The 25,322-nt window shown below is 36.6% G+C and overlaps 1 protein-coding gene across 6 annotated transcripts in view; it reads left to right on the top strand.

The window, feature by feature from the left end:
- Positions 1–25,322, top strand: part of dab2ipa (DAB2 interacting protein a) — an 89,217-nt gene that overhangs the window by 16,853 nt on the left and 47,042 nt on the right. For 4 of the 6 annotated variants that reach the window (XM_042729427.1, XM_042729426.1, XM_042729429.1 and 1 more), the window contains 2 exons: positions 12,909–13,015; positions 22,322–22,440. In XM_042729427.1, the coding sequence (XP_042585361.1) occupies positions 12,909–13,015; positions 22,322–22,440 (226 nt within the window). Of the gene's footprint in view, positions 1–5,447; positions 5,698–12,908; positions 13,016–22,321; positions 22,441–25,322 lie in introns of those variants that run through there. The other 2 variants (XM_042729434.1, XM_042729428.1) reach the window with 2 other exon arrangements.

Genomic DNA, 25,322 nt, shown 5'->3' with positions numbered 1-25,322 from the left:
GTAAATTACTTCAAGGGCAAAACAAATCAGAACAACATGTTGTGGTCTTTTCTTTAGCAGCCATTAGTTTAGTGCTGTTGTTGTTCTCTTTAATTGAGATAATTGCAAGAATGGAGGAAACAATTCCTCCAGCTTGGGAAAACAATTGTGGCAGTGATTGTATTGAACATGAGATTAGTTTGAGTCTTAATGCACTTTTGAATCCAGTGCCAAATTGCATTTTATCTGCTTTATGTGCTGGAAATTAACCAGCTTGTTTCTCAGAGTATTACTTTACACATACAGTAAATGAAAATTCTGTCATTATTTACTGAACCTGTGAGGAACTTTCCTTCCTCAATTAAACACAAAAAGTGATATTTTACAGAATGTCTGAGCTGCCCTTCATGGACCATTTGACTTTGGTATAAATTTTAGTTTAACAGCCTATTTTCATTATATGTTAAAAAGCCAGAATAAATGATGAAAGATTCTTCTTTTAATTAAATAACTGATGGAATGTTTTATCTGTTTTTAAATCTCAAACAAGAGGTTCCACTAAAACGGCCTTGTCTACCCAGGGATTGTGTAAGACATAAATGAATAGCAGATATTTGAGTCTGGTCCACATAAACAGAGATGGAACGTGTGAAACCCCAGAGGCTCTTTCTGCTGGTGCTGGTTGAAACTGCTGGTTTTTAGTCTGGAAAGAGATTCATGAGCTTGTTGACTGTTGCTTCAAGAAATGTGGCGTGACTGCTGGGATTCAGGGAGCTTGATGTTAATGGTGTCTGGTGACCGAGGGCCTCTCGCCTTCCAGGGGACGTCCAGATGTTGTAAGAGTGGTGGCCCGCTTACAAGCGGCAAATACCCAGGAGCATCAGTAAACTGCTAGGCTCCATGTAGCTCAGTGATTGAAGTCCTGTCTCAGAGATTACGAGGCAAGTTGGATGCACAGTACCTGGTACTCTGTCAACACTTACTTGTAAGTTGAAGTGGTATGTTAATACTCTATAAGCTTTACTGTTTGATGATAATCTGCTACAGTTTTTCGATTTGCTACGTTATTATGGTATAAAATCAGTAGTGTGCAACAAAATTCAAAAATAAGGAGGCAAAGTTCCCCCTCTGTTGTTGTGTTTTTTTTTCTTCCCCGATGTAAATTTGTGCTCTAGTTCCATATGAACACCCGTTTGAGATGGTGAGTTGTTTACTTTGTAACTAGACCAGTTTCACCCATTCAGGCCAATTTGCAGGCTAGTTGTGAACAGGATAGATGGGCATTTGTGCATTAACAGGTACTGTAAATGAACCAATCACAGCATGATTGTAAGCATTGCCTTTTCACCCTAATTTTGCCATTTCTCCACTCATATTCACATTACAGGAACTCTTTCTAAAACTTTTTCCGGTGTTATACAGTGTTTACTTTATTAAAAGTGATTTATACACTATTTGAGCTCATACCTGTTTTCTACCTTTTAGAAAAGTGAATTATATTGTGACTAAAAATGTTAAATCAAATCAAATCTTAGTTTTGGATCTTAGATAGGATCATTCTCTTAACTAACTTTAAAAGGTGCATCATGGAAAGCTTTTTAAACGGTATTGAAGGACGTCACATGTATTCATGTTACAGCTTTCAATTAAATTTTTGATTTTATTTATTTGTATCCATAACTAATATTGATAGTTTAAAAGTTTGTAAGGTCATAAGAAACTAATTAAGTTCAGTGTGTACAAATGCTTGACTTTTAGTGTATTTTGTACATCATTCATTCATTCATTGTTAGCATCTGGTCTTTTTGATTTGGTCTTCATATGTATGTTGGATGGTGGCCACTTGCTTTTCTGTTTTTCTTAAGTTTTTCAGAGCTGCATAATAACAGCCCATGTACATATTATGTGAGTATTTCTAATGATTGCAAAAATAGCACAAATAGGCCTAGTTCTTACACAGCTAAACAAGACTAATGGAGTATTTTCGGACTCTCAAGTGGAAAGAACTATATATAATTGTTGATTTGGCAGTGAAAACATCTCTTCCTAAACTTGCCATTGTAGAAATAATTGCACAATAATTTAGATTCATTCTAAGTCATTCAGGGCCATAAACAGTCTAGACCAGTGTGTCCAGAACTCTGTTTCTTTGGCAGACTTTATCTCGCCTAATGTCAACAGAAAAAAGCGAGTGGTTTCAAAGGAAAGTGTGTTATTGCATGTTTTGTCTCAGAAGAAGGCATTTGTGGTGTCGGTGGCCATCATAAGTTCCTCTCCACAGCTTGACGTCCTTCCGATTGTCCTCATTTTGTGGTGGCAGTGTGGAAGCTGCGGTTTGTCTTGGTTTGTTTCATCACTTCAGCAGACGTTGTTTGTTTGGACATTAAATTTTTTCACTTATACTTTTCTATTTGATCTAATGGTAATGCATCAATTAATTTTTTTAGTACCACTTTGGTCCAGAGGGGGGCACTGCATGTAAACATTTTCCCCTTTAAATGTGCAATCTATGAAGAAGGCCCGAGGGCAGAGATCTGAAGTCATGTCTTGATTGCATTTACCTGCTGCACACCAGTCAGTCAGCTCCCTGAAGTCAGTCTGATATTTACAACAGTGTTCCTGCGCTCTGAGGCTAAATGCCTGTTTGTGTGCAAGGCTGATGTGCACGCCTCCTGAGGTCAGTGCTATTAAAGGTCTGGCAGAGTAAAGAGGTAAAGATTTCAGAGTGTGGTGAAAGAAGGAATCATAGAAAGAAGTACTTATGTGATTTTAATATGGTCACAATAATTTATAAATCTGGACACATAACTCACACTTCCTTCTGCCTTCTGCGTTTGCTTTCCTAAATAATATTACTGGGCACATGAGTAGTTCAAGACTTTTTGATGTTATGCCTTTCTGATGGTTACCAAACATTTGGTTCCACTGTTTCTGGTTTGCTTTACATCTCTGGAGAGATAAACGTTTTGTTTTATGTCTTCATGCAAAGCAGGCAGCATCAGTACACAGAGCCGTCCATCACTTGACTTAATGTCACTTCCCTATACTATCCTTTAACTTGACTCCGAGGCTCAGGTGGCATGTAGCAACTGCACTATGGGTAATAATATCAGACCTCTTATTACTCACATTTATTCCAGCACAGAGCTCTTCTGAGAAGCTGAGCAGACAGATTTACACCAGCCTCTCCATCTCATCCTCTCTTCCTCTCTCGATGAGACAGTTCACACCGGGGTCGAGTGTCTGAGCGTCAGGAGAGAATGAAGATGGCTCCTGCCGCCTCCCTCGGCTCCTTCCATTATTCACTCACCCTCCTACAAAGACCCAGCATGCAACAGACCTGCTCTCTTCCTCCTCACTGGAGAAATATTCTGTCACCAAGCTGCCAGCATGTCAACCCCCCCATCCATCAGCTCCAACTTAGAGAGAGACGCTTCGTATCAAGACTGTTACTGTCTTTAGCTCTTCTGCTTTTCAATTATTCCTTCTAATCTTTTAACTTTGTAGTTTTAAGCATGCCTGCTTTCGATGGTTAAAGTTCGGAGAAGCACTGATGATGGTGGGTGATGCTGATATGGAACTTTCTGGATTGTCAGTCTGTTTTTGGAGTAATGAAAAGTTAAGTTTAAGCGATTGTTCACTCAAAAATGAAAATCCTGTCATTATTTACTCGCCCTTATGTTGTTTCAAATCCGTATGACATTCATTCTGCTGTTCATGATACTTATTTAGGCTATCAAGCTGCATACAGACAAAAAGATCATCGTAAAACTACAATATAAGTGGTCCATATGAAATTACAGTATGCACCCATTTAAGCTACACATATTTGGCCATATAAACCAATGCCATTGATTTCAATTATGCGCATCTTTTCTTTTGAGAGGTATGGTGGAGATTAAATTTCTGTCTTTTATTCTCACAAAGCTATCAAGACTTGTAACATACTGTAGCTGCTTGGACAATTTTTTTTCTTTAATAGAGCTTGACAGCTCCTAGTAACTGTATGCTTTTTTGTTGTTGTATAGAAGATAGCAGTGTTTTTTTTTTTTTTTTTGTATTCAGGTAAGAAATTCAAGTAGGTTTGGAACAATGTTAGGGTGAGTAAATAATGAGATAATCTTTATATTAGATGAATTAACTCTTTAAATCAAGTATAACGCATGCTATGGTCTCCCTCATGAAGAATGACCATGGTATTTAGTTTCTGCCAAATTACCATATTTTCACAGTTACTGTGATAACCTGATATTAGCCACTACTTCATCAAAAAGTTATTAAAACGACATGGTCTGAAAGCTTTTTAGGCTGTTTAATGTATGTTATTGGAAGAGAGTGTTTTTTTTTTAATTAATGCTTTTATTCAGCAAGGATGCATTAAATTGATCACAAGAGACAGCAAAGACGTACAGTATAATGTTACAAAAGATTTCTATTTCAAATAAATGCTATTGCACAAATTCCTTCAAACACCTTAAAAAATAACTTTAAATTTTTTGCTTTTAATCAGTTTCCTTTATTGCGATGGGTGCACATACTGTAAATCATTTTTTAAAATAGTTTTCATCTCTGTCTGGTAGGTTGTTCACATTTGGTTCTCAGAATCGAGGATTTCATCAGGGAGGTGAGATGTTCTTCTGCGGCTCGTAAATCTCATTATTTCACCAGCTAATGTCGTAGAGGTCACAGGGGTCAAATGACTTGTCAGGGCACTGCAAACATCTTAATGTATTGGATGTTTAACTGAGGGTGGGTGAAGAGACAATCCTCCTGTTCAGTCTTTAGTGGTTTCACCCAAGTACAGCAATGATAGATACTAGTTTCTCTCGAATTTACAACAATAATGGGAAAAATGTGGACCTCTTAGTGACCATACCTGATAAGCTCAAAAAAACAAAAACAAAAAAACATAACATTACTGTAAAACTGCCAAATAATAGTTTTGTGTGAGAAACAAACCAGAATTTATTACTTGCATAAATTGTAAATTTTTTTTTACAGATTTTTAGGTTATTATATTCTACATGATTGGAAATTTTGTTTTATTTTTTGTGTGGTGTTTTATATCTTTTTTAAGCTTGAAAGATTGGGTCAGTATGGACTGCTATTGCAAAGAACTACAAGATTAAAATCTAAAATTTCTCCTTTGGAGTTTTAACAGGAAAATGACAACATTTGGGTTCGGTACATTGTAAAGGGTAAGTAGACAATTTTCAGTTTTGGGTGAATTTTCACTGTAATCTAATATCTGTACATTTGATATAGTTATTTTTATGATGGAGCTGCTCAAGACATGTCTGCACTATAATTTACTCCCAAATTCACACCTCACTGTAGATTTCATTCCCAAAGCACAGAGGTTATTTGTGGGGAGGAGTTGACTCTCTACTTTCCCCCTTGTTTTTCCCCCTCTTTTCTCGAAACTCTCCACCATGTCATTTTAAGAGCAGTCATGACTTGCAGAATCAGATGGAGCAATCTACAGTACTTCTCTGGCAGTGATTCAGTTTAACAGGAGCTTTTGAAGTGAAGACTTCCAGCAGTTTCTGAATCAATCATTCTGTAGGCTGTGACAAAGGTGAAAGCGAGGCGTGGATAGCATGTCAGGGGCAGTGAGGCGAGTTCTGGGGAGGAAGTGGTACTACTACAGACTTCTGGGCCGATCCAGGCACAGACAGCATGTTCGTTCACGGAGCCGCTGCCGCACTGCTATCAAGGGTGATTTTGTCTTTTTCTGTCTATCTTGGAAAAAACAGTACTTTGCTGGGGTTACAGAGTGTGCCATAGTACCCTTATGCATTTGTGACATTTTTCATTGTCTGATCATATTGACTTAATATCCATTGTGTAATAGAATTTGCCCTCAAGAATGACGGAAATGAAAGTGCACTGAGGAACTGACAGAAATGTTTGACTGATTATAGTTTTCAATCAGAATGAAGTGTGCATTTGGTGTCTGAGTGAACGGTGCCCATGTTTCAGATATTCTTCTCCTCTTTGCTCTGTGATCGAAGTTTTTTGCTGTGATACATGTTTTTAAAGCAAGTGAAGGTGCAGACAACTTTTGAGGGGACTGGACTTTGTTGACGTTTCATAAAAATATCCTCTAAAGCAGTTTCTCAAATTGACATTTGATAATACATTGATAGTAACACATAAAAAAGAAAATTATGCAATTTACAAGACTGAACTGCAAAAGTATTATTTTTTGTGTGTGTTTTGTCCTTTCCATAAATAAATATATAAATAAATTAAAAAAATCTGAAATTATTCTTATTTGTTTTCAGATAATATATCTTATATATATACTGTATATATATATAGAATTACTTTATTTTTTACTGGAAAAGACAAAATACTGATTAAGCAAATTATTCAGCAGTTAAACTGCCAAATAATGGCTGATTAATCAGTTGATATATTGGTCTATCACAAGTACAAACCTGTAAAATCTTGTTGAAAGTAAACGTATTTTGAAGATACTATCTACAAGAAGTGTTCTCCCGAAACCCATTTCTATCTATCTTCTGGTCTACTGTGACTTGACATTGTGAATGTTGGACATTTTAATTTGTTTATCAACTGTTAAAGATATTTCAAATTCATACACATTTGTGGTCTTCTTTGTGGCCTTCCTTCCACTTTCATGTTTTTAAAAGCTGATAATTAATTAATTAATTAAATCTGATTCTGAGTTTAAATTACTTTTCCTTCAGTATGAGTTAGCCTGAAGTAGGAAAAATGTTTTTTTTTTTTTTTGTCAGCCTGTGATGATCTTCTGCTGTAAGAATGTCTATCCATTTTTCAGTACTTCACTGCTTGGATGGAGTTCATAAACAAGTATTTTTGTCTTCCTCATGGTGAAGTGAAGCTTCCTAAATATAGAGCCTCCAGGGACTTCTTCTTCTCAGTTCTTACACTGATTAGAGCCAAGAGAGACTTATCCTATATGTGTGTGTGTGGGAGAAGACAGCAAGCGGTTCACAGTTCACACAATACTGAAGAAACCAACACCTCCTCTATACATCAGGTTCGAAAATATTTCCATGAATGATTTCTGTTCTCAGTTTCTGGTGTTTTCAGACTTATAGATCGTTTGCATTTTTGCATTTTCTTCTATGTTCAGATCGCGTTTACAAGGCAACATTGCAAAGCTTACCAAACTGTGTTTATGCAGGTCACATGTGAATAAAGCTGTCCTCTTATTGGTCAAGAGTTCACCTTTTTACATTCCTCTGCACTGACTGCTGCTTTTTATATAGCATATTTCCCATTAAGAATTATGATAGCGCTTGGTTCTTTGGTCCATTGGGCCGGATTGCTTTCTAGCCACGAACGAACCACTCCAGAGTCTGTTTGCAATCGGGCTGAGACCACCTCTTCAAGGAGGTCTCGGTACGCTTGTTTGGTCCGCTTTTGTTGCACACCCGAGTGCGATTGCTGCATTCACACCTGCTCAAACGAACCGCACCAAGAGGGACAATGAACTCTAGTGCGATTCAACTGAATGAGGCAGGTGTGAAAGCACCCTAGACCTTTGCCAAGTATTAAACTTTGGTGCATAACTTGTCCACATGTGATAGAGCAGGTCGTGCAGCTTGTTGAGGAGAGGTGTGCTAATACTTTTCTAACCAATGCAACCACATAGCATTGCCCTGGCAACCACCAGAATTGATTTGAAAGACTTTTGAAAACTAAAGAAAGGAATTAAAATTCAATTATTTTATTAAAAGAAATTCATATAAATATTTATTAAATTATTTATTTATTTATTAAATTACATTGTACCATTTCATTTAGTTTTATTCATTTATTATTTTATTTTAAATAATTTTGGTGAGCTAGGGTGGAATAATGAACTCAGTAATGAAATAATGAACCATGGGAATATATTTTGAATAAACATTTTTCTTACCCTATAAGCCTCTTGGTTTTCTTTATATTCTTTTAAATGTAAATATATTAAAGGAATATAACACAACATATTGATTAAGCAAATTACATAGTGGTTAAATCTTGCTCAATTCAAATGCACACTTGTTAATTAAATGGAAGCAAATTCTACATTTCTGAATTTGGCACAACCCTGGCCACTACTCATAACATGCAATTGCAACCTTAGTTTTTGCAGCCCTGTCATTTAGTTTCTCCCATTTCCTTCTTTTCAAAGAGTTATGAGTGCACTCAGTATTTTTCTAAACTTCAATTGTGTAGAGAAAACTTCAAGATCTTGTGCATTCTTGTTTCAGATCCAATACTTGGAAACATTGCACTGTTCAAACTTTGCTCAAACTCTTGTGGTGGCAGTTGATGAGATTGATAAAGTCTTGCTGAGATTAAAGTTTTCTCAGAGTTGGCAAATGTGGGCTACATGATCTGTCAGGCTTTTAGCTGCACTTCTCCATTAAAGACCAAAGAAGTTCTGTTTCTTGATACATCGAGAGGCTTGAGAGACAGGTGTAGTCGAGAGTTTAGCTCTGTGTCTGTTTCATAGAAGAAAGAGAGCTGACTTGCTTAATGATTGACGCTTCAGCAATGAGCCCAAAGCAGCATTTGCCATCCATTCTCTATGTTACTGTGCATGTCAGAGTCTGAAGCATCCCTGTCCAGAAGTCATTTTTACAGTTGCCTACTGCATGGGACAGTTTGTGCTGCTGATTACAGATTACATTTGTTCTTAAACAAGAGTTCACCCAAAAATGACAATCTGTCATTACAGTATATACAATACTCACACTTACATCACCTTTAATTGGAAACACTGGAACAGCTTGTTCTGACTAAGCAATTGTTCTTCAAAGAACAACAAACGGTGCTTAGTTATCATTCTATTTTTGTTCTGTTTGTCTCTAACTATTTTCCATTTCCTTTGACCGTGGTGGTCTTGCTTCAGGGGAGTGATGTTAGATGGAAGGCCTGCACAGCATTTTAGCTGTTTGATTGATAGATTGAGAGGAGCGTGGGTATTATTAAACCCAGGGAATGGGCATATACTGTAGGCTTGCTTTCAAAAAAGATTTTATTTTTTACTTTTGTGAAAATCTTACAGAGGCTGCATTTATTTGGTTAAAATGTAGTAAATCTGTAATAATCTGATTAAAATAACTGTTTTCTATTTGAATATATTTTATTAAAAAACATGTGTTTGGTCACTATAAAAGTAATAGAAGTCTATGGAAAGTCCCCACAATTCACAGAAACAAATGTGCATGTGTGTGTGTAGTGTGTGTGTGTGTGTGTGTGTGTGTTAGCGCTGCACGATAAATCGCATGCGATATTTAATGCGCATCTTGTCAGTAAAGCCGGTTCTGTAATCAGTGGTAAATCTCCATCACCTGTGCGTTTTCACATGGAGCAGCAACGTGTTTTTGCGCAGCTTGTCAGAGAACAACGGCTCTGTGTAGTTAATGCTGCTCCATGTGAAAACGCACAGGTGATGGAGATTTACCACTGATTACGGAACCAGCTTTACTGACAAGATGCGCATTAAATATCGCATGCGATTTATTGTGCAGCCCTAGTGTGTGTGTATTAGAAATCTTCTTATAGTTAAAGGATGTGGTCCGTATCTCACAAATTAATGAATTCTGTGTACTTCTCCACAATATTTCCCTCTGCTTCAATCCATACTGAAAATCAGTGGCTATGCGGATGGGGCATTTAACAGAACATTACTTGTAAAATCAGTTTATTTACAAACTATATTATTACACCAGATACTTCCTGGATCACAAAGTTATGTATTGCTAAATAGACTCAAGCAAAGTCAGTTTTTTTCTTTCCCTTTATACAATTTTTATCATTGTCATTCATAATCAACTATAAAATACCTGCAAGTCACTGTATGTTACCCTGATCCTGCTGAAAATCAGCACAAGTTGTTTCGCTCTTTATGTTATTGTCTTTGCTTTTAAACATTAAAAGGGCATCGCTGCCAAAGAAGTCAAAAAAACATTGTGTCCCAGCCCTTCGTCTTACCAAACCGAAGGGCCTGCAAAGACTCATCATCTCCTGCTGCGACAAGTCGAGCCCGATCTGAAAAAAGGTGTGCATTTAGATTAAGAGCAAATGAGACAGCCTGTGAGTTATAGCCCTGCTTGAATGCTAAATGAGACCATAGCACTTCTATGTAATTTCCTGGAATGACAGAGTCCTCTGTGAGATCAGATGGAGGACGGTGGCACCCCGGTGCAGGCGTCTCTTACACAGCTGGGCCATGCATCTTGTTCAGAGCAGATTAATAGGGCCGCTAGAGCCAAGCATTTCTGCTGTAATTCTCTGGCAAATAGCCCACAAGTCTTCCCAACATCTGGGGTTGAACTGATTAACATATATGGAACATTGTTTGATGGTTCTCACCAGTCGAGAACTTTTTGTTTGAAATTTATTCATTTATAAGTAAGTTACAAGGGCCACGTTGTACTATTTTATTTTATGAATGAATGAATGAATGAATGACGATGCATTTATATATTGCTTTATTTTGTATTGCTGTACACCCAAAGTGCTTTACAATCGAAGAATATATATTATATAACGTACATTTGGATAACGTTAGTTTAGTTTTGTAAATCGGTTTAGTTTTGGTATTTTTTTATTTATTTTTTTTGAAATCATGGCAATCGTAAAGTGGCCGTGATCGGTCCTCTGATGTGGTATTTATTTACTTTTGTCCACCCTGAAATGGAAAGTATTTCCACAGCAACTCATAAACACAACTTCTGTATTCTTGTCAGCATGTTTGCTCTGGACAAATATGAGCAGACCGGTCAGGAGTTCAGACCCCCTGCTCACAGGTCCGTGCCAGAGGAGGCTTTTCTTTGAGCCTCTTGTGATATCCTCTCAATATGAAAGCATTTTACTGTCTCCACTCTTCATAAACACTTGGCTCTGCGAAGGAATGTTGGAGCCATCTCTTAATTGTTGTTTAGTGTTTTTCCATTTACGCTGCATTTTATCGATCATGATCAAGCAGCTTAATGATGAAAGAATATTTGAACCAATTTTAGTTTGCAGGTTGGTAATGGCATTGTAGTCATCATTCAGAGCAAACAGTGCTTTCAGCGCAGCTGATGGAGAGATGCTGATGTTTACGAACAGAAGTACACAGTCATATTTGAAAAATACATAAAGTATTCCCCTGTTAAGAATTATGTATGTAATGTTTTGGCCTACTTACAGACTTTTAAATGTTAATCAAAAACCCTGTGGATCTTCACTGTTTTCAAACACTGCATTTAAATCAAAGATCATGTGATCTTGATTCCATGCTTAACATATGGATCAGGATGTTGTGATATCAACATAACCAAGAGGCAGCATTCAGATTTCTCTCCCATGCATTCCAATCTGTTCTTCTCTCTAGTGAGAAAACAGTGAAATCACCAACACACACACACACACACACACACACAGACGGAATGTTCATATGTTGATACCTACGCAGGGCTGTTAATCACTCTTCCTCCATGTTGTCAGATCATGTCTACTTTTGCTCAGCCAACACTAAATGATGACTGAGGCGGTAATACAAATCCATGTTATTTGACATTATGGCAATATTTATTAGCACATATTTTTTTTATCGTTGGTTTGTTTCCAGGTGTCAGTGAATTTGATGCTCTCTGAACACTATAAAAATTGTTGAACTGTGAATTGGTTAACTGAAAGTTGCTTTACTGTGTGTGTGTATTAGAGGGTCAGCTTTTTTTTAATAAATAAAAATAAAACAAGTAGATAAAATAGAATAGAGAGTGCTGGTGTGTTATATTTTTTATAAATATAATAAAAGAAACAAGCAGATAGAATAGAAATAGAATGTCAAGGTTTTTTTTAGTAAATAAAAACAAAACAAGCGTTAAATAAAACAAATTTACACTGTTTCATCATGTAACACCTGTGTTATCATTATGGTTGTTGATACTTTTTATGTCAAAAAGCAGATTTTGTAGTTTTGAGTATATAGGTATATTAAAAGTCTATCACTTAATGAAATATACAGTTATAAATTGTAAAATATATAGGCATTGTGTAACACTGGAAACATTGCCACATTTTTGCAGTGAATTTCAGGCAACCACAGCTGCCAGTTTTTTTTTTAATACCATAAATATAACAGGATATTTTTTATACTGTAAAACAGAAAGCTTTTTTATTTGAACAACCAATTCTGGCGCAAGAAAAGTGCTGTCAGAAAGAGCACACACACAAAAAAAGCTTCCAGATCTTGTTAGTGACGCATCTTTCCAAGTACAAAACCAGCGAGGCACAGAAGCCTTTCCTCCACTTTGTTTTGAGTTTGACGTGATTCAGACTGTACAAAGAGACAGACAGGAGGATGAATTTCATAGATCTTGTCTTTCAGGTTGGCTGCGTTAGCTCACTCTTTTTTTTTCCGCACAAACACTTGTTCCCTCCTTCCCTCTATCAATCATGCAGACAGAGATGCAGGCATGTGCTGAATGCCAAGCACAGTCTGACAGGCTGATGCAGGCCGCGCATGACCGATACATGTGACTGACACAGTGACGCTGCTACAGAAGCAGCATATTGTAGAGAATTATAGGTGGGCCTTTTGACTTGAGCCAATAAGGAACCTGCTAAAACAGCCACATTGCAACATGCATAATACCACTCAAAAGACCATAACAACCACATAGCAATGGCACAGCAACCCCCTGGCAAACATCCAAAACATACTAACAACTTGTTTAAGTCTTAGCAAGCATGAGAAAGAGATGATGCTGAACACCTTTCTTTAGTTTTTTCAGTTTTCCAGTGCTGTTATTGATGTTTGATTGTGTTCATTTTGTGGTGTTGTTTATCCTTGGGGAAATCTGATCGTAGAACTGCCCTTGGCAGGTTACATACACATGAATCCAGTCATCAGTCTCTGATTCCTCTCTCTCTTTCTGTCTGTCTGTTCTCAGAGACTCTCACTGACAGGGTGGGCCGGCGGCGCAGTATGCCTGGCAGTACGGTGGACAAAACGGTGATCGCTATGGATGCAGACACGTCAACACCTTTTAAAGTCACGGTACGCATTTATGACAGCAGTACAGATAAAAATAGTACATTTACAACCGTGAGAGGATTTAAGCATCTCTGTGAGCTACGAGTTGTATTTCAAAATGTGATTCAGTTTGACTTTTGATGATAATTCATGTTGTGCTGAATTATCATTTTTTATAAAATGTTTAATTAGTTTTCTTCACATTATGAAGTTAAAAAATAATTTTAAAATAACAATCAAATTTAAATACTTACTAAAAATGAAATATTTTATATTTACCTGCATGCCAGATGACCATTAACCAATGTCAGAGAACTGTGAACACGCAAATGTGATACTTAATTATTCAAATATTTATTTTAAAATCTCAGGGGTTATTAAAAGGGTCCTTTTTTTTTACTTTAGTTAATGTGTAATGTTCCTGTTTGAGCATAAACTACATCTGCAAAGTTCAATGCAAAGGGAAGTAGTTTCTTTTACAGAATTTGCATTTTAAGGCCTACAGCAAAAGGCTGGTAGGGACAAAAATGAGCTTCTTCCTTGGTTTGTGATATCATGAACCCTATAATTTACATAAACACTGCCCCGGGTAGCACACAATCACAACACACTGGGCCAGCTAACCAATCTGAGCCCATTACGTATTTCTGAGGGGCTTCATAGAACCAGGAAGTCAACAGACCTCCTTAAGGAGAACAGAAACAGTGATTTTTAAAAACAAAGCATGAACACGTGTTTCAGTGCCCACCATAAACACAATCAAGCCTTCAAAAATAGCTGGTTGACCACCCGTTTAAAGTGAATAAATAGGTGAAAAAGGTTCAGATGACAAAAAGTTTGGGAATGTCTGCATTACATGTAAATAATGAGTTTGAAAAACAAAAGACTTTTAATTATACATAATAATACATGGTTAAATAACCTACTAATATATCAAGTATAAATGTTCAAGTGTTCATCAGTAGTTGATGCAATGTTGAAACACTTCGTAAACCTGAAATGATTTTTGTAAATCCAAAAATGTAATTTACTCTAATTACAAGTACATAATTTTTGGAATCTGATTACGTATTCCTGATCTCTCTCTATATATATACAATACACACACACACACACACACATAAAAAAAATTGTTAATAACACTGTTAATGGCAGTATTCTGTAGGAAGTGATTTTTGGTGTGGACAACAACCTCACAAAAATCATTTTTTTAAAAGTTACAAATATTGAAAGGTAGTGCATAACAATTACTTACAGTACAGTAATGATGTACTACACACTTCATGGATTAACTTGGTTTTGAACCTATGACACACCAGGTCTTTATCCACTATACTAGACCACACTGCCTTTTACAGCATAGAAAGTGTTTACTGTGGATAACAGTTGTAGCGTGGCACATAGAGCTTTACTGTCTTTTATGACAGATTCTGTTTGTCGAGATTAGTGGAGCAAAGGGCACCGGATTGAACTCATCTAATAAAACCAGACTTAAGATCATAAAACCATCATACGATGCTAAATCCAAAAAGCAGTTGCCATAACGAAAAAGCAGCTAACAACACGCACCCTGAGGAGAGACGGCATGTCATCACCGCTGCGCTGTGCACTTCCTGCCTAGGGCGAGAAGCACCGGTGCTAATGACTCGCCTCGCAGATAAGTGAGCAACATGGCCACAGCTGGCTCTGAATCCTCGGGTCAGCCTGAGGGGAGAGAAGGATTAGGCGTCCTGATAGAGCTTTATAGACCTCAATGGCCATCTAATGGGGAACAGTCCTTGGAGGAGATGCAATCAGTCCTGGTTGAAGCGTGCTGTAAATGAGAGATGGGTCATGAATCATGCTGCATTTAGCTGTGATGTGGAAAAGCCACAGGCACAGCTGGCAGCACCAGCACCCACACCTCCTGAGAAGGGCAATACTATCCCTTCGTGCCCCTCACAGTGAAGTGGGTGCAGAGTTGATGAGGTGTCGTGTAAGAACATATCCATTCTGTAATACTGTACCGCTGGCATACAACCCAGTTGGGACGGGTTATCATGGAGAGCTGCAGTCATGATTGATTGAGCCAGCTAGTTTGAATTCAAGTTACTTTTTTACCAGACTTTTGCTTCATTATAACAGTCTGTGCCATAATTTAGTAAAGTCTTTTTTATCTGCATAGCAATAAAAAAAAATATATATATATTAATTATAATAGAAAACAACATAGTAAAAATAGAAATACAGTAATAAGGAGTGAATGGATGAGTTCATGTACAGGTATTTTTCTAACTTTCAACTTTGTATTGTAAATGCACAAATAATATTTTCATACTTTTTTATTTTCATAATTTGATAAAAAATACAGCTTGACTGGTGCAATTTTTTTTTAGCAATATTAATATTGCAGAACCGAATTATGCAGCAGAAAAGAAATTATACCACAACTATGAGACAGTCTTTTTTTAAATATTGAATCATTTTCTCAAAACATTGAAATTGTTTTAATATATGCAAATATAATAATGTTAATAATAATAATAGTAATAATAATAACAATAATAATTATGTATGATTAAATTCATTTCAAGTTTATTTGTATAGCACTTATCACTGTCATCAATGTAAATTGTCGCGAAGCAGCTTTACAGAAAATTTAAGTTTCTACATTATATTTAGTAATAGCATATCAGTGGTGACTATCTCAAGTTGATGTTCATATGGCAGAAATGTACAGTAAAAATCAGTAATCAAACATGGTGAACACTATTAACAACAATGAACACAATTAACAACAATGATTAAAATATTCTAACTTTAAAAATATATTACAATTATAAAAAAACTAGAACAAATAAAAAAAAATAAAATAAATAATTAAATATAAACACTACCATTCAAAAGTTTGAGGTTATTAGGAGTGCCAAACAGTATACTATAATTATGAATAAATAACATTTTAAAATAAATCACAATAGAAAATAGGCTAGTTCTTTAAAACTGTAATAATATTTCATAAATAGCTTTTTTTACTGTAATTTTGATCAGATAAATACAACCTTGGTGAGCATAAGAGATATCTTTCAAAGCATTTAATAATCTTACAGTGCCTTTTGAACAGTATTATACATAAGTCAAGAGAAAAGTATCAAATGTAAATTAAGAATGTGTGGTAAAAAGTTTCCATTATACAGTAGTTTGATTGTGAACTTTTGATGTGATCTTAATCTGTTAGTTTAATTAAAAAGTTCTCAGACAAAAAAGTTCCCAAAGTTGAAGAAACACTCATATACATGCGCTGCAGAAATTCCCTCTAAGGTCAATGTATTTGTTTTTCAGAGATGCATGTTGCATTCAAATATTGGCATCAGTCTGTCGTTTCTGTTTACCCCCTACCAGAAACATAAGATAAACAGTTATTCCACTGCTTTCAGCTCACCCATTTTGCTTAATTACAGAGCTAAACTAATGACAGGATCTATTAACTGACGCAAGACAGAATGAGCACAGTGTTTGTAAGCATGCTCCAACATGAACGCCCCTCGTGCATGCCGATGAGTTGTGTATTTGGCTCCTGTGGGGCCACAAGAGAGTCCCGCTGTCTCCGACGATACAGAGCCTTTCGTGTGAGTACGCCGAACCAGATCCACGCTAATTGAACGGGCTCCTGGGCTAGTTGGGACAGAAGAAAGAAGGGCAATAGTGCGCCCCCATGCTGTGCGGACCACTTTGAGAACCCTGGGAGAAATCCAATACCTTGCTCTGGTGATGTATGCAGACACGATCGTTTGGAGCCCAGGGTTACGGATTTCCCCACAGGCCACGGTTCCCGTGCAGAGCAGGCAGCTTCAGACCGTGGACTCCTCTGCGTTATGGCTCAGGCTAGACTGTCTGGCTGCGAACAACAGATAATGACATTAGATGTATTGTTTCAGCAGATGCTCAGACACATTCAGGCTCTTAGCAGAGGCTCGCTGCAGTCAGGAGTCTTGTTTAGTTGTTATCTGAGAGCGTGTTTCTCATGTTTGATAACGGCTGTTATGCTAAGTGCCTTCACGGAAGACTGAACCCAAAGAACTTGTTTTCACAACGGGGAAACATCTTTTTTGCTCATTTTATCACTGGCCAGTGTTGCCTTAGGTGTCAAATGCCATGTCAGAGCAGGTAAACACTGCAAAAAAAGAGTATTTTTGTATGATTTTGCGGTGAAAATATATATTTTTATATTTTTAAAACTATATATTTAAAAAACAAGATTAATTTATTTAAGAACCAACACTGAATAAAATATTTTGACTTGTTTTCAGCGAATGCATTTTTAATATGAATCTATTTTTAACAAGTATAAACAAGTATATGGAAGAAAAATAAAAATGAAAGCGCTGAAAATACAAAGCATTAAAATGCAAGCACTGTTAGTGCAATGCATTATTTTTTCAGTTAGTGCAATTCAACATGCTTTTTTGTTTCAAAGACATTTGTCATTATTTTTCTTCCATACAAGTAAAAAATAACTGAAAATCTGTCCGTGAAAAAATAAGGTGTTATATACAGTGTATGATATATTTGAGATGGGATATTTAGGCTTATTTCAGAGAATGTACAGTATATTTAATACAAGTGCATTTTATATTTTTCCCCAACTAGTTTCAAGAATAAACAAATTAAAAATAAGTGAACAATCTGCCATGCAATGATAATAATAAATGCACGTATATTAAAATAAACAACCTATGAAAAGAAGACAATATCTTATGCTTCTTAAGCACATTTTGTCTAGTTTTTTAAGATTTGTAGGTGTTTTAAGTGGAAAACAAGTCGAAAAGGAATCATTAAGATTTTTATTTATGTATTTTTTTTGCAGTGAAGGGACAAACGTCCTACTCCTTCATCAGTAATTCCAGCATACACATGTATTTTTGTGGGGGTTTTTTTTTAGTAAAAAATATTTAAACATCCTTAAATCAAGATGATTTTGATTGAGAAGCAAAATAATATGTTAAGACATGTTTTCAGAGAGTGTAATTTGAATTACGTAATATTTTTTAACCCACTGGCATAATGTTTGTTTTGAGCATAAACCTTACTACATTTTGTTGTAGAATTTGGCAAACTGTGAGTTTTTAATTGCGTGTAGGATGGGGATCTTTAGTGTTGTAGTGTGCATTTGGCATAAGAAGACTTCTGTAAGTCTTGGCATAAGGGGGCTCTTGCAATATTTCATCTTAAATTAGATGTCTTCCAGGAATGTTTATCTTGTAACCTTGGTGCATTGCCACAATAAAGGCGAGAAACATATCTCAGGTCCACTGGTTATAACAGGACTGTTACTTGTCAAGACATAATTTCATGGAGTGAGGAATAGTGGTTTAACCCATTAAAAGACCCACTAAACATCTTGAACATAATGCCTGCATTGGAATTTTTTTATTATTTTAAATTATTTAAAAAATATTCACTTAAAAATTTCTTAAATCTTTTTAATTTTACTTTGTTTAAATTATTTATTTACTTTTGTGCATTAATTTTAAGAGTTTTAGATATTTAACTGGAAACCCATTTTTAGTATGAGAAACCCTCAGTAACATTTGTAATTTGGATTCTGATTAAAAAATGGAATTCCTTGCAAGTATATAAGTGTAATATTAATTGTTTGGCTACTAAATTATTTGGCATTAAAACACACACAAATGTTGGGTAAAATATTGATACTTTGCAGCTAATCTTTTTAAAACAATCTTCATGTTGTGTGTGCCTGTAATGCCTAAGAATGCTGTCTTTGTAGACATCTCACTAGGTTTTTGGAACAGAGCCCCAGAATAGCTGTGGTGTGACTAACAGCCTAACAGTGCCGTGTGCGGGTCAGGACAGGGCTTAGCTTTTTGCTGTCCTACAAAGTAAGGACCAGGTTATACAAATCCAGACAGGGCCTTCAAATCTCTGTTTTTTGGCCTCCAAATGTTTCACGCCATGTCTGGGATTGTCAGCACAATTAAAGCTGTCAGACACAAACTCACAGGCATGGACACAAGAGGGCAGAGAGAGGCCAAGCATAAAGATTACAAGAGAAGGGGGAGAAGTGGGGAAGATGAGAGGAAGTTGGGAATGCAGGCTCAGCAGCTAAGCATTACAGGAATTCTGTACAAGCACACAATAGACGTGAAGGAATCTGCAGACCTTCAGCGTTTTGACAGCTGACAGAGCTTATTACTGAGACATGATGCCATCATATCCGCATATGTTTGGTCAAGAATGTGGTGTTATCCATTACTCCAGACTGCAGTGCCACACGATCCTAGAGAAATCATTCTAATATGCTAAGCATTACTAAATTAACATCTGGCTTGTGGAGGGCATGAAACAATTCTGTAGAAAACAATAATTCGAATTCACTTCTGTCTTTAGAATTGCAGAATCATTTGTGAACTAAATACTTTGTAAAGAAATGCATGTAATGCATAGGCCTTAAATGCATCTTGGCTATTGTTTAAATTTGAAAGATGCAGAGTTACACAGCTGGAGTTGAGCTCTTCAGACTGCGTTGTCGTTGATCCAGACTGTGCCTGCAGCCTCCAGTTGTACGTCTCCTCCAAACAACAGCATCATCAAACAGCGCTCTCCCTTAACTCTGACAGGCTCGATGAATAATTCCATTTGGAAGTTTGGCAAATTTCATGTGAAAGATGGCCCGAAAATAACAAAGAGCTAAAAAATTTAGATTACACCCCAGGGGGAAAATATTCTTTGAAGTTGTTTTGATAAGATGTCTTAAAGCTGACCCAAACTCTTTTATCATCTTCACCTTCCATATACAGTACATCTATACTGACCAATACTTGGCCATTTTGAGATGATCGGCATCAGTAAACCATCAACTGACCGAAGGCCTGTTCACACCAAGGACGATAACTATAAAGATAAAGATAAAGATATAGTTCTAAAAATCTTCTCAGTAATAAAGAAAAGCATAGTCCACACCACAGCTATAATGATAAAGACACAGAGAAACAATATCATTGGAATCACTTTCAGAATGATTTTATCTAGCTGATAAACGATAAAAATATTGACACCCAATCAGAACCAATCCTGCTATAATGAACTGGAGAATTTAAATTGCCAGACGTGCCTGCACTTAGAATAAACAAACAATATCATATGCTGGTGTGGACGCTAATATAGTCATCTTTATAGTTATATCATGACAATTCTCAGAGGGTTTAGCATGGTAATGTACATGACAATTTTAATGTGTTTGATGTTAGTGGAATAGATCTGCTGCGCTGCTGCTGCAACAGAGCAAGTACCGAGACTTGCTACTGCTAATACATCCACAACATGCTGCTGTGAGCATGTAAGAAATACTGCTGCTGCACATATAACATATATGAAATAACTACCATCCTGTATATAGTAGTGTTGGCCAATATGGTCATTTTTCAAATCGTCATATCGCCAGCCCATGAGATCTCGATTCACGATATTATCTTGCGTGCGTGTGTGCGTGCGTGGCGGCAAGAGAGAGAATCTCTGTACTTATCATAGACTATTTCATAACTATGTGGTGTTTTAAACCACGCGGGCGCAGGAGAGAGAGCCTATGAAAGCAACAATAATCGAAATAATATACTTTCAAACATGCTACTGATAAACTAACTAAATATAAAAAATATTTAAAACAGCTATTTCATATATATTCGGGTACAACAGTCATATATCGCTATTAGGACCGCACGTCCTGTGACGAGCTTGCATCATAACAAAAAAATCAACATTCAGCAAACAACGAAAAAAAGAAAAAAATTAAATTTAAAAAAAAAAACAACAACACAAAACAAAATATCATAAATAAATGAAAACAGTAAACATAAAAGTATTTAAAACAGGTAAGTTCATATATTTGCAGTAAAGCTCAATTTGAACGGATACATCAGTCAAACAGCGCTCCGGACCGCGCGCCGCATGATGAGCCCAACGCACCGCCACAGAAACAAGAATGAAATGCATTCTAACATAACTGTGGCATTAAACTCAGTTAGTGAGGGCTCGGTTAAAATATTGCACAAATATAGGCCGTTCAGATTACTTGTTAAAATACAACAAAATACCTTTTATCAGCAGACGATGTACATCTGTTTGTGGTTGCGCACGAGTGTGAAATGCGGTGCTGAAGTGAAGTAGCGGAGCAATTTGATAATAATAGCCAAATTATAATAGGCCGCCTAATAATAATAAGAAGAAGAATAATTTAATACATTTATAGGAGAATGAGCCTAATATCGTCTTGACTATCGACAAAGACATCTGCTATCGTCGATATCTCCAACCATCGTTGATACACGATACTATCGTCTATTGGCACAACCCTAGTATATAGTATACATGAATCACCCTATAGCAGATCTATACAGGTGGAGCTGGGGAAGGTGGAGGGTTTATCAGCGAATTTAGGTAAATAGGTAGTAAATGAAGTTTCAGTGTGTGTGTGTATATATATATATAATCTTTCTCAAATACTTAATCTTTCTCATATATATATATATATATATATATATATATATATATATATATATAAATAAATATATATATATATATATATATATATATATATATATATATATATATATATATATATATATATATATATATATATATATATATATGTATATTCCTTAAAATTCGGAAGGTGTCATGTATACCCTCAGTAGCTATACTATACTAACTACACTAGTTCTTTCAGCAGAATTTGTTCCATTCTTTATGACTTGGTTTGTTCCTGTTAGCCCCTTAATCAGTTGTTGTGCAACTACAGGCACTAAGTGGCTTATTAAGCTCAATCAGCCATTCATTCACTTCATGCATGAGGCTTCAATTCACATTTCCCACCCATTAATTGCATCTACATGCCTGAGAAATGCATGCATTTTTCCCTTCTCAGTGTTTCAAGCATTCCACTCAGACAGATTTTGGATTTTCAGGAATAATTCAAGTCCTTTTAATCTTGTCATAATCTGTAGAGTGTCTGAAAAGCACCAGCTCAGCTCTCCCCCTATAAACTTGCAGTGCACCAGTATTTTTCCCCACTTTTCCATGCCAGCCAACAGTTTCCATGGTAACAGCGGCTTTGAGGGGAGTATCACATCAGTGAAGCTCCTCAGCCTAGCGCTGCGAGCAGATGTGTGTGCAGCAACAATCGCGCAGCTATGCACGGCACAACCAAACGCTACGGATGAGAGGAAAGAACAAATAGAAGGGAAAAAGCTGAGCGCCAGTTTTCACATACATCTGCTCCAGTGGTTAATGAATCTTTGAGTGTAATCCAGTCCTTTCCTCTGACTTCCTGTCCAGGGCTTCCTGAGCCGCAGACTGAAGGGTTCCATCAAACGCACCAAAAGCCAGCCGAAGCTCGACCGCCACAGCAGCTTCAGGAACATCTTACCGGGCTTCAAGAGCGCGGAGAATGACAGGTAAGGTGGAACCATTTAGGTTTGCATTGCAGTTTAGAGTCTCGAACAGATTCCTGTTTGTTTCCTTATCTTTTATTCTTCCAACACCTGAATCCACCATTATACTGACAGCTGTCATCACGTCCTTCATGATGTGCCATTTACAGTACATCACTGCGTGATTGTAAAGTGCATAAAAATGTAGATTTTGTGCCGTCAAGTTGATTAACAGATCTACCCTTGTCAGTTTTACACAGCATAATGTCTCGATTCACAGCTTTCTGTATCTCCCACAACATTCATCACGTAATTCTCAGAACCTTTAGCTTCTCTATTCGTCTCTATTACGATTGTTTAGAGTCACTTATTGCAGTGCTAAAATGTCTGAGTCATCTTTCTCCCCAATGAATAGGGATCACAGAGTGAGGAATGAATTGGATTACTCACAGGATAAATGGTCTGGCTCCCTGCGTGTTGTTCATGTTGTCAAGAGAAGAAATATCTGGCTCCGGGATGCTGGGTCCATATGTTGTTTTGATGTGACTTGAGTACAGTGACCTACACGCAGCAGTTTGTTTCCCAGCCTCAGGTCAGTGTGCGCTGCTTGTATACAAGCTTGTAGGAATGCACACAGAAGCCAACAGAGAGTTTAGATACTGTAATATTGTGACTGCATTTGAGTCTGTGTTATTCTTTTTGTGAACTCAAATATTTCTCAAATTTTCAAGGCATTCAATTCACATGTATTGCTTTATATTCTTATTGTATGTCAACAATTTTTCATTTATCCATTAGGAAGCTTTATGAGAATCTTCTGAGAGCAAGTTGGTAGTTAAATTAAGCATAACTGAGATTTGAGCTATAAAAGAGCAACCTCTGTTCATCTTTGACCTGACGGTTAGCAATGTGAGTTTGAATTCGGCTTCTTTTAGTCAAACCATTATTTCCTGTCAACACCCTGCTGTACCTTTCAACAAATCTGTCAAAATGGCAAACATATCATTTATTATTTAGCCCTGCTCATCCTCATCTCATTCCAAACCCTTATGATGAACATCCTGGCTGCTCTTTTCCATGTAATTAAAAGTAAATGGGGACTGGGCTTATCAAGCGCCAAAAACTGACAGAAAAGTACCATAAAAGTGTTATTAAAAAGTCTATATGACTCATGCAGCTATATTACAAATCTTCTGAAGCTATGCGATAGCTCTGTGAAATTTAAGCCGCTCTTGGCTGATAATTTTCCACTTCGTCGTTGCACTGAAATCAAATGTGGTGCCATTAGTCATTAGACAATTTTGTGGTACTTTTATGGTTCCATTTACTTTTATTGTATTGAAAAGAGTGGACTATTCTGCAAAAATGTGACTTTTACAGAAGAAAGAATCTCTTACAGGTTTGAAATGATACAGTATGATGTTCATTTTACAGAATGTACATTTCTGAGTAAACTATATCTATATTTATCTAAAATGCGCCTCGACTTTCTTTATTCTACATTTGTGTGGGAAAGTATTCTCAGTCACCCAAAAGAGAATCTCAAGAGCACCATCTCTTACATGGGAATTTGTTGAGTCACTCTTCAGGACTGCGGATATCATAGCAACCACACCAAAGATTTCAGCCTCGTGCTTCTGTGTTGCTGTGGTGTTAACAGGCAAAAATGGCATTGCTTGTCCAGAGATGTTATGCCTCATTAGAGCAGCATATTATCCTGGGAGGGAGAGCATCAGCTTCACGGCACCAAGGTGTGTGAGCTGGATGTGACACAAACATCCTGCTTTACGGATGCTGTGGCAGCCTCTGTACCTGACTGGGTTCTGCCAGTCACAGTAAGTTAAGGGTCATTTCCTCCAGATGTGCCTGTTCAGCCTGCCTGGACCTGACGGTTGCAAAGTCTGAGTCAGTGTTGCATAGTTCAGACAGGGTTTGTCACCTCTGCAGTATTTTCTACCATCTCAGTCTAATAGTTAATGAAATTGGATTTATTTTCTTTGCTTTCAGTTTTAATTTCATTTGCTAGTCTTTTTGTGCACAAATCATTCACATTATTCCAAAGAAAAATTTTAGTAAACAGTTTTCTCTTTTTCTTTCTTTTTTGGACAATCTTTTTGAGTCTCAATTAAAAAAGTAAAATCAGTCTGTAAATTCCATTTCATGTTGACTTTGAGTTTGTTTTTGTAGAACTCTTTTTATATATATGGCACATTTTGTATTTTTTCTCAATAAATTTGCATAATTTTTCAATGATTGAATTCTTTGGGCTATAAGTGCATTCTATATGTTGACTATAAACATCAAATATTTCATTGTTTTGTTTAACGTGTCAACCAATAGTGTGATTTTGAGGAAGGACTGCCATTTGATGTGACCAATAATGGAGAGTAGTGGGGCTTAATAGGTTCCTTAGAGTTTTTTGATATTGTTAATATTGGTTCAAAAATTACAGAGTTGGTCTGCTTAATGATCTGTTTTCACAGATTAAGCCTTAGGCTGGTAAAATGGCATGATTTTTAGTCTTGTTCTGCTTGTAGAGGACTCTGTCTATTCTGCACTGATGGCCAGCATCAGTGTATGTGGAATCTGTGGTTTCATCCTTTATGGACTATGTTATTTTCCCTCTTTACCTTTTAACTCTATAAAAGCTTCCATTTAGATATCTGGTGTCCTTTTAGGTGAAGAACGAGCTTTTAAAGCTTCTAACTGGCCACTGCAAAGGATTTTTATTGATAGAATTAACATATGAACTGGAAGTGATATGAAAGGGAAGCTGATTTGCTTTTATAGCGGAAGGGCAAAAATGTAGTTAATTATTTTGGGGAGTACTTTATAATAACTTATATAATAAGTTACTTAACATAAGGTTAAGTATGTAATGTATGCGCCTCTAGTGTCACCAGGTG

Source organism: Cyprinus carpio, chromosome B8 (assembly GCF_018340385.1).
Source record: "Cyprinus carpio isolate SPL01 chromosome B8, ASM1834038v1, whole genome shotgun sequence".
NCBI lineage: Eukaryota > Metazoa > Chordata > Actinopteri > Cypriniformes > Cyprinidae > Cyprinus > Cyprinus carpio.
The sequence above is the reverse complement of the archived record's forward strand: the minus strand, read 5'-3'. Positions and strand labels throughout refer to the sequence as shown.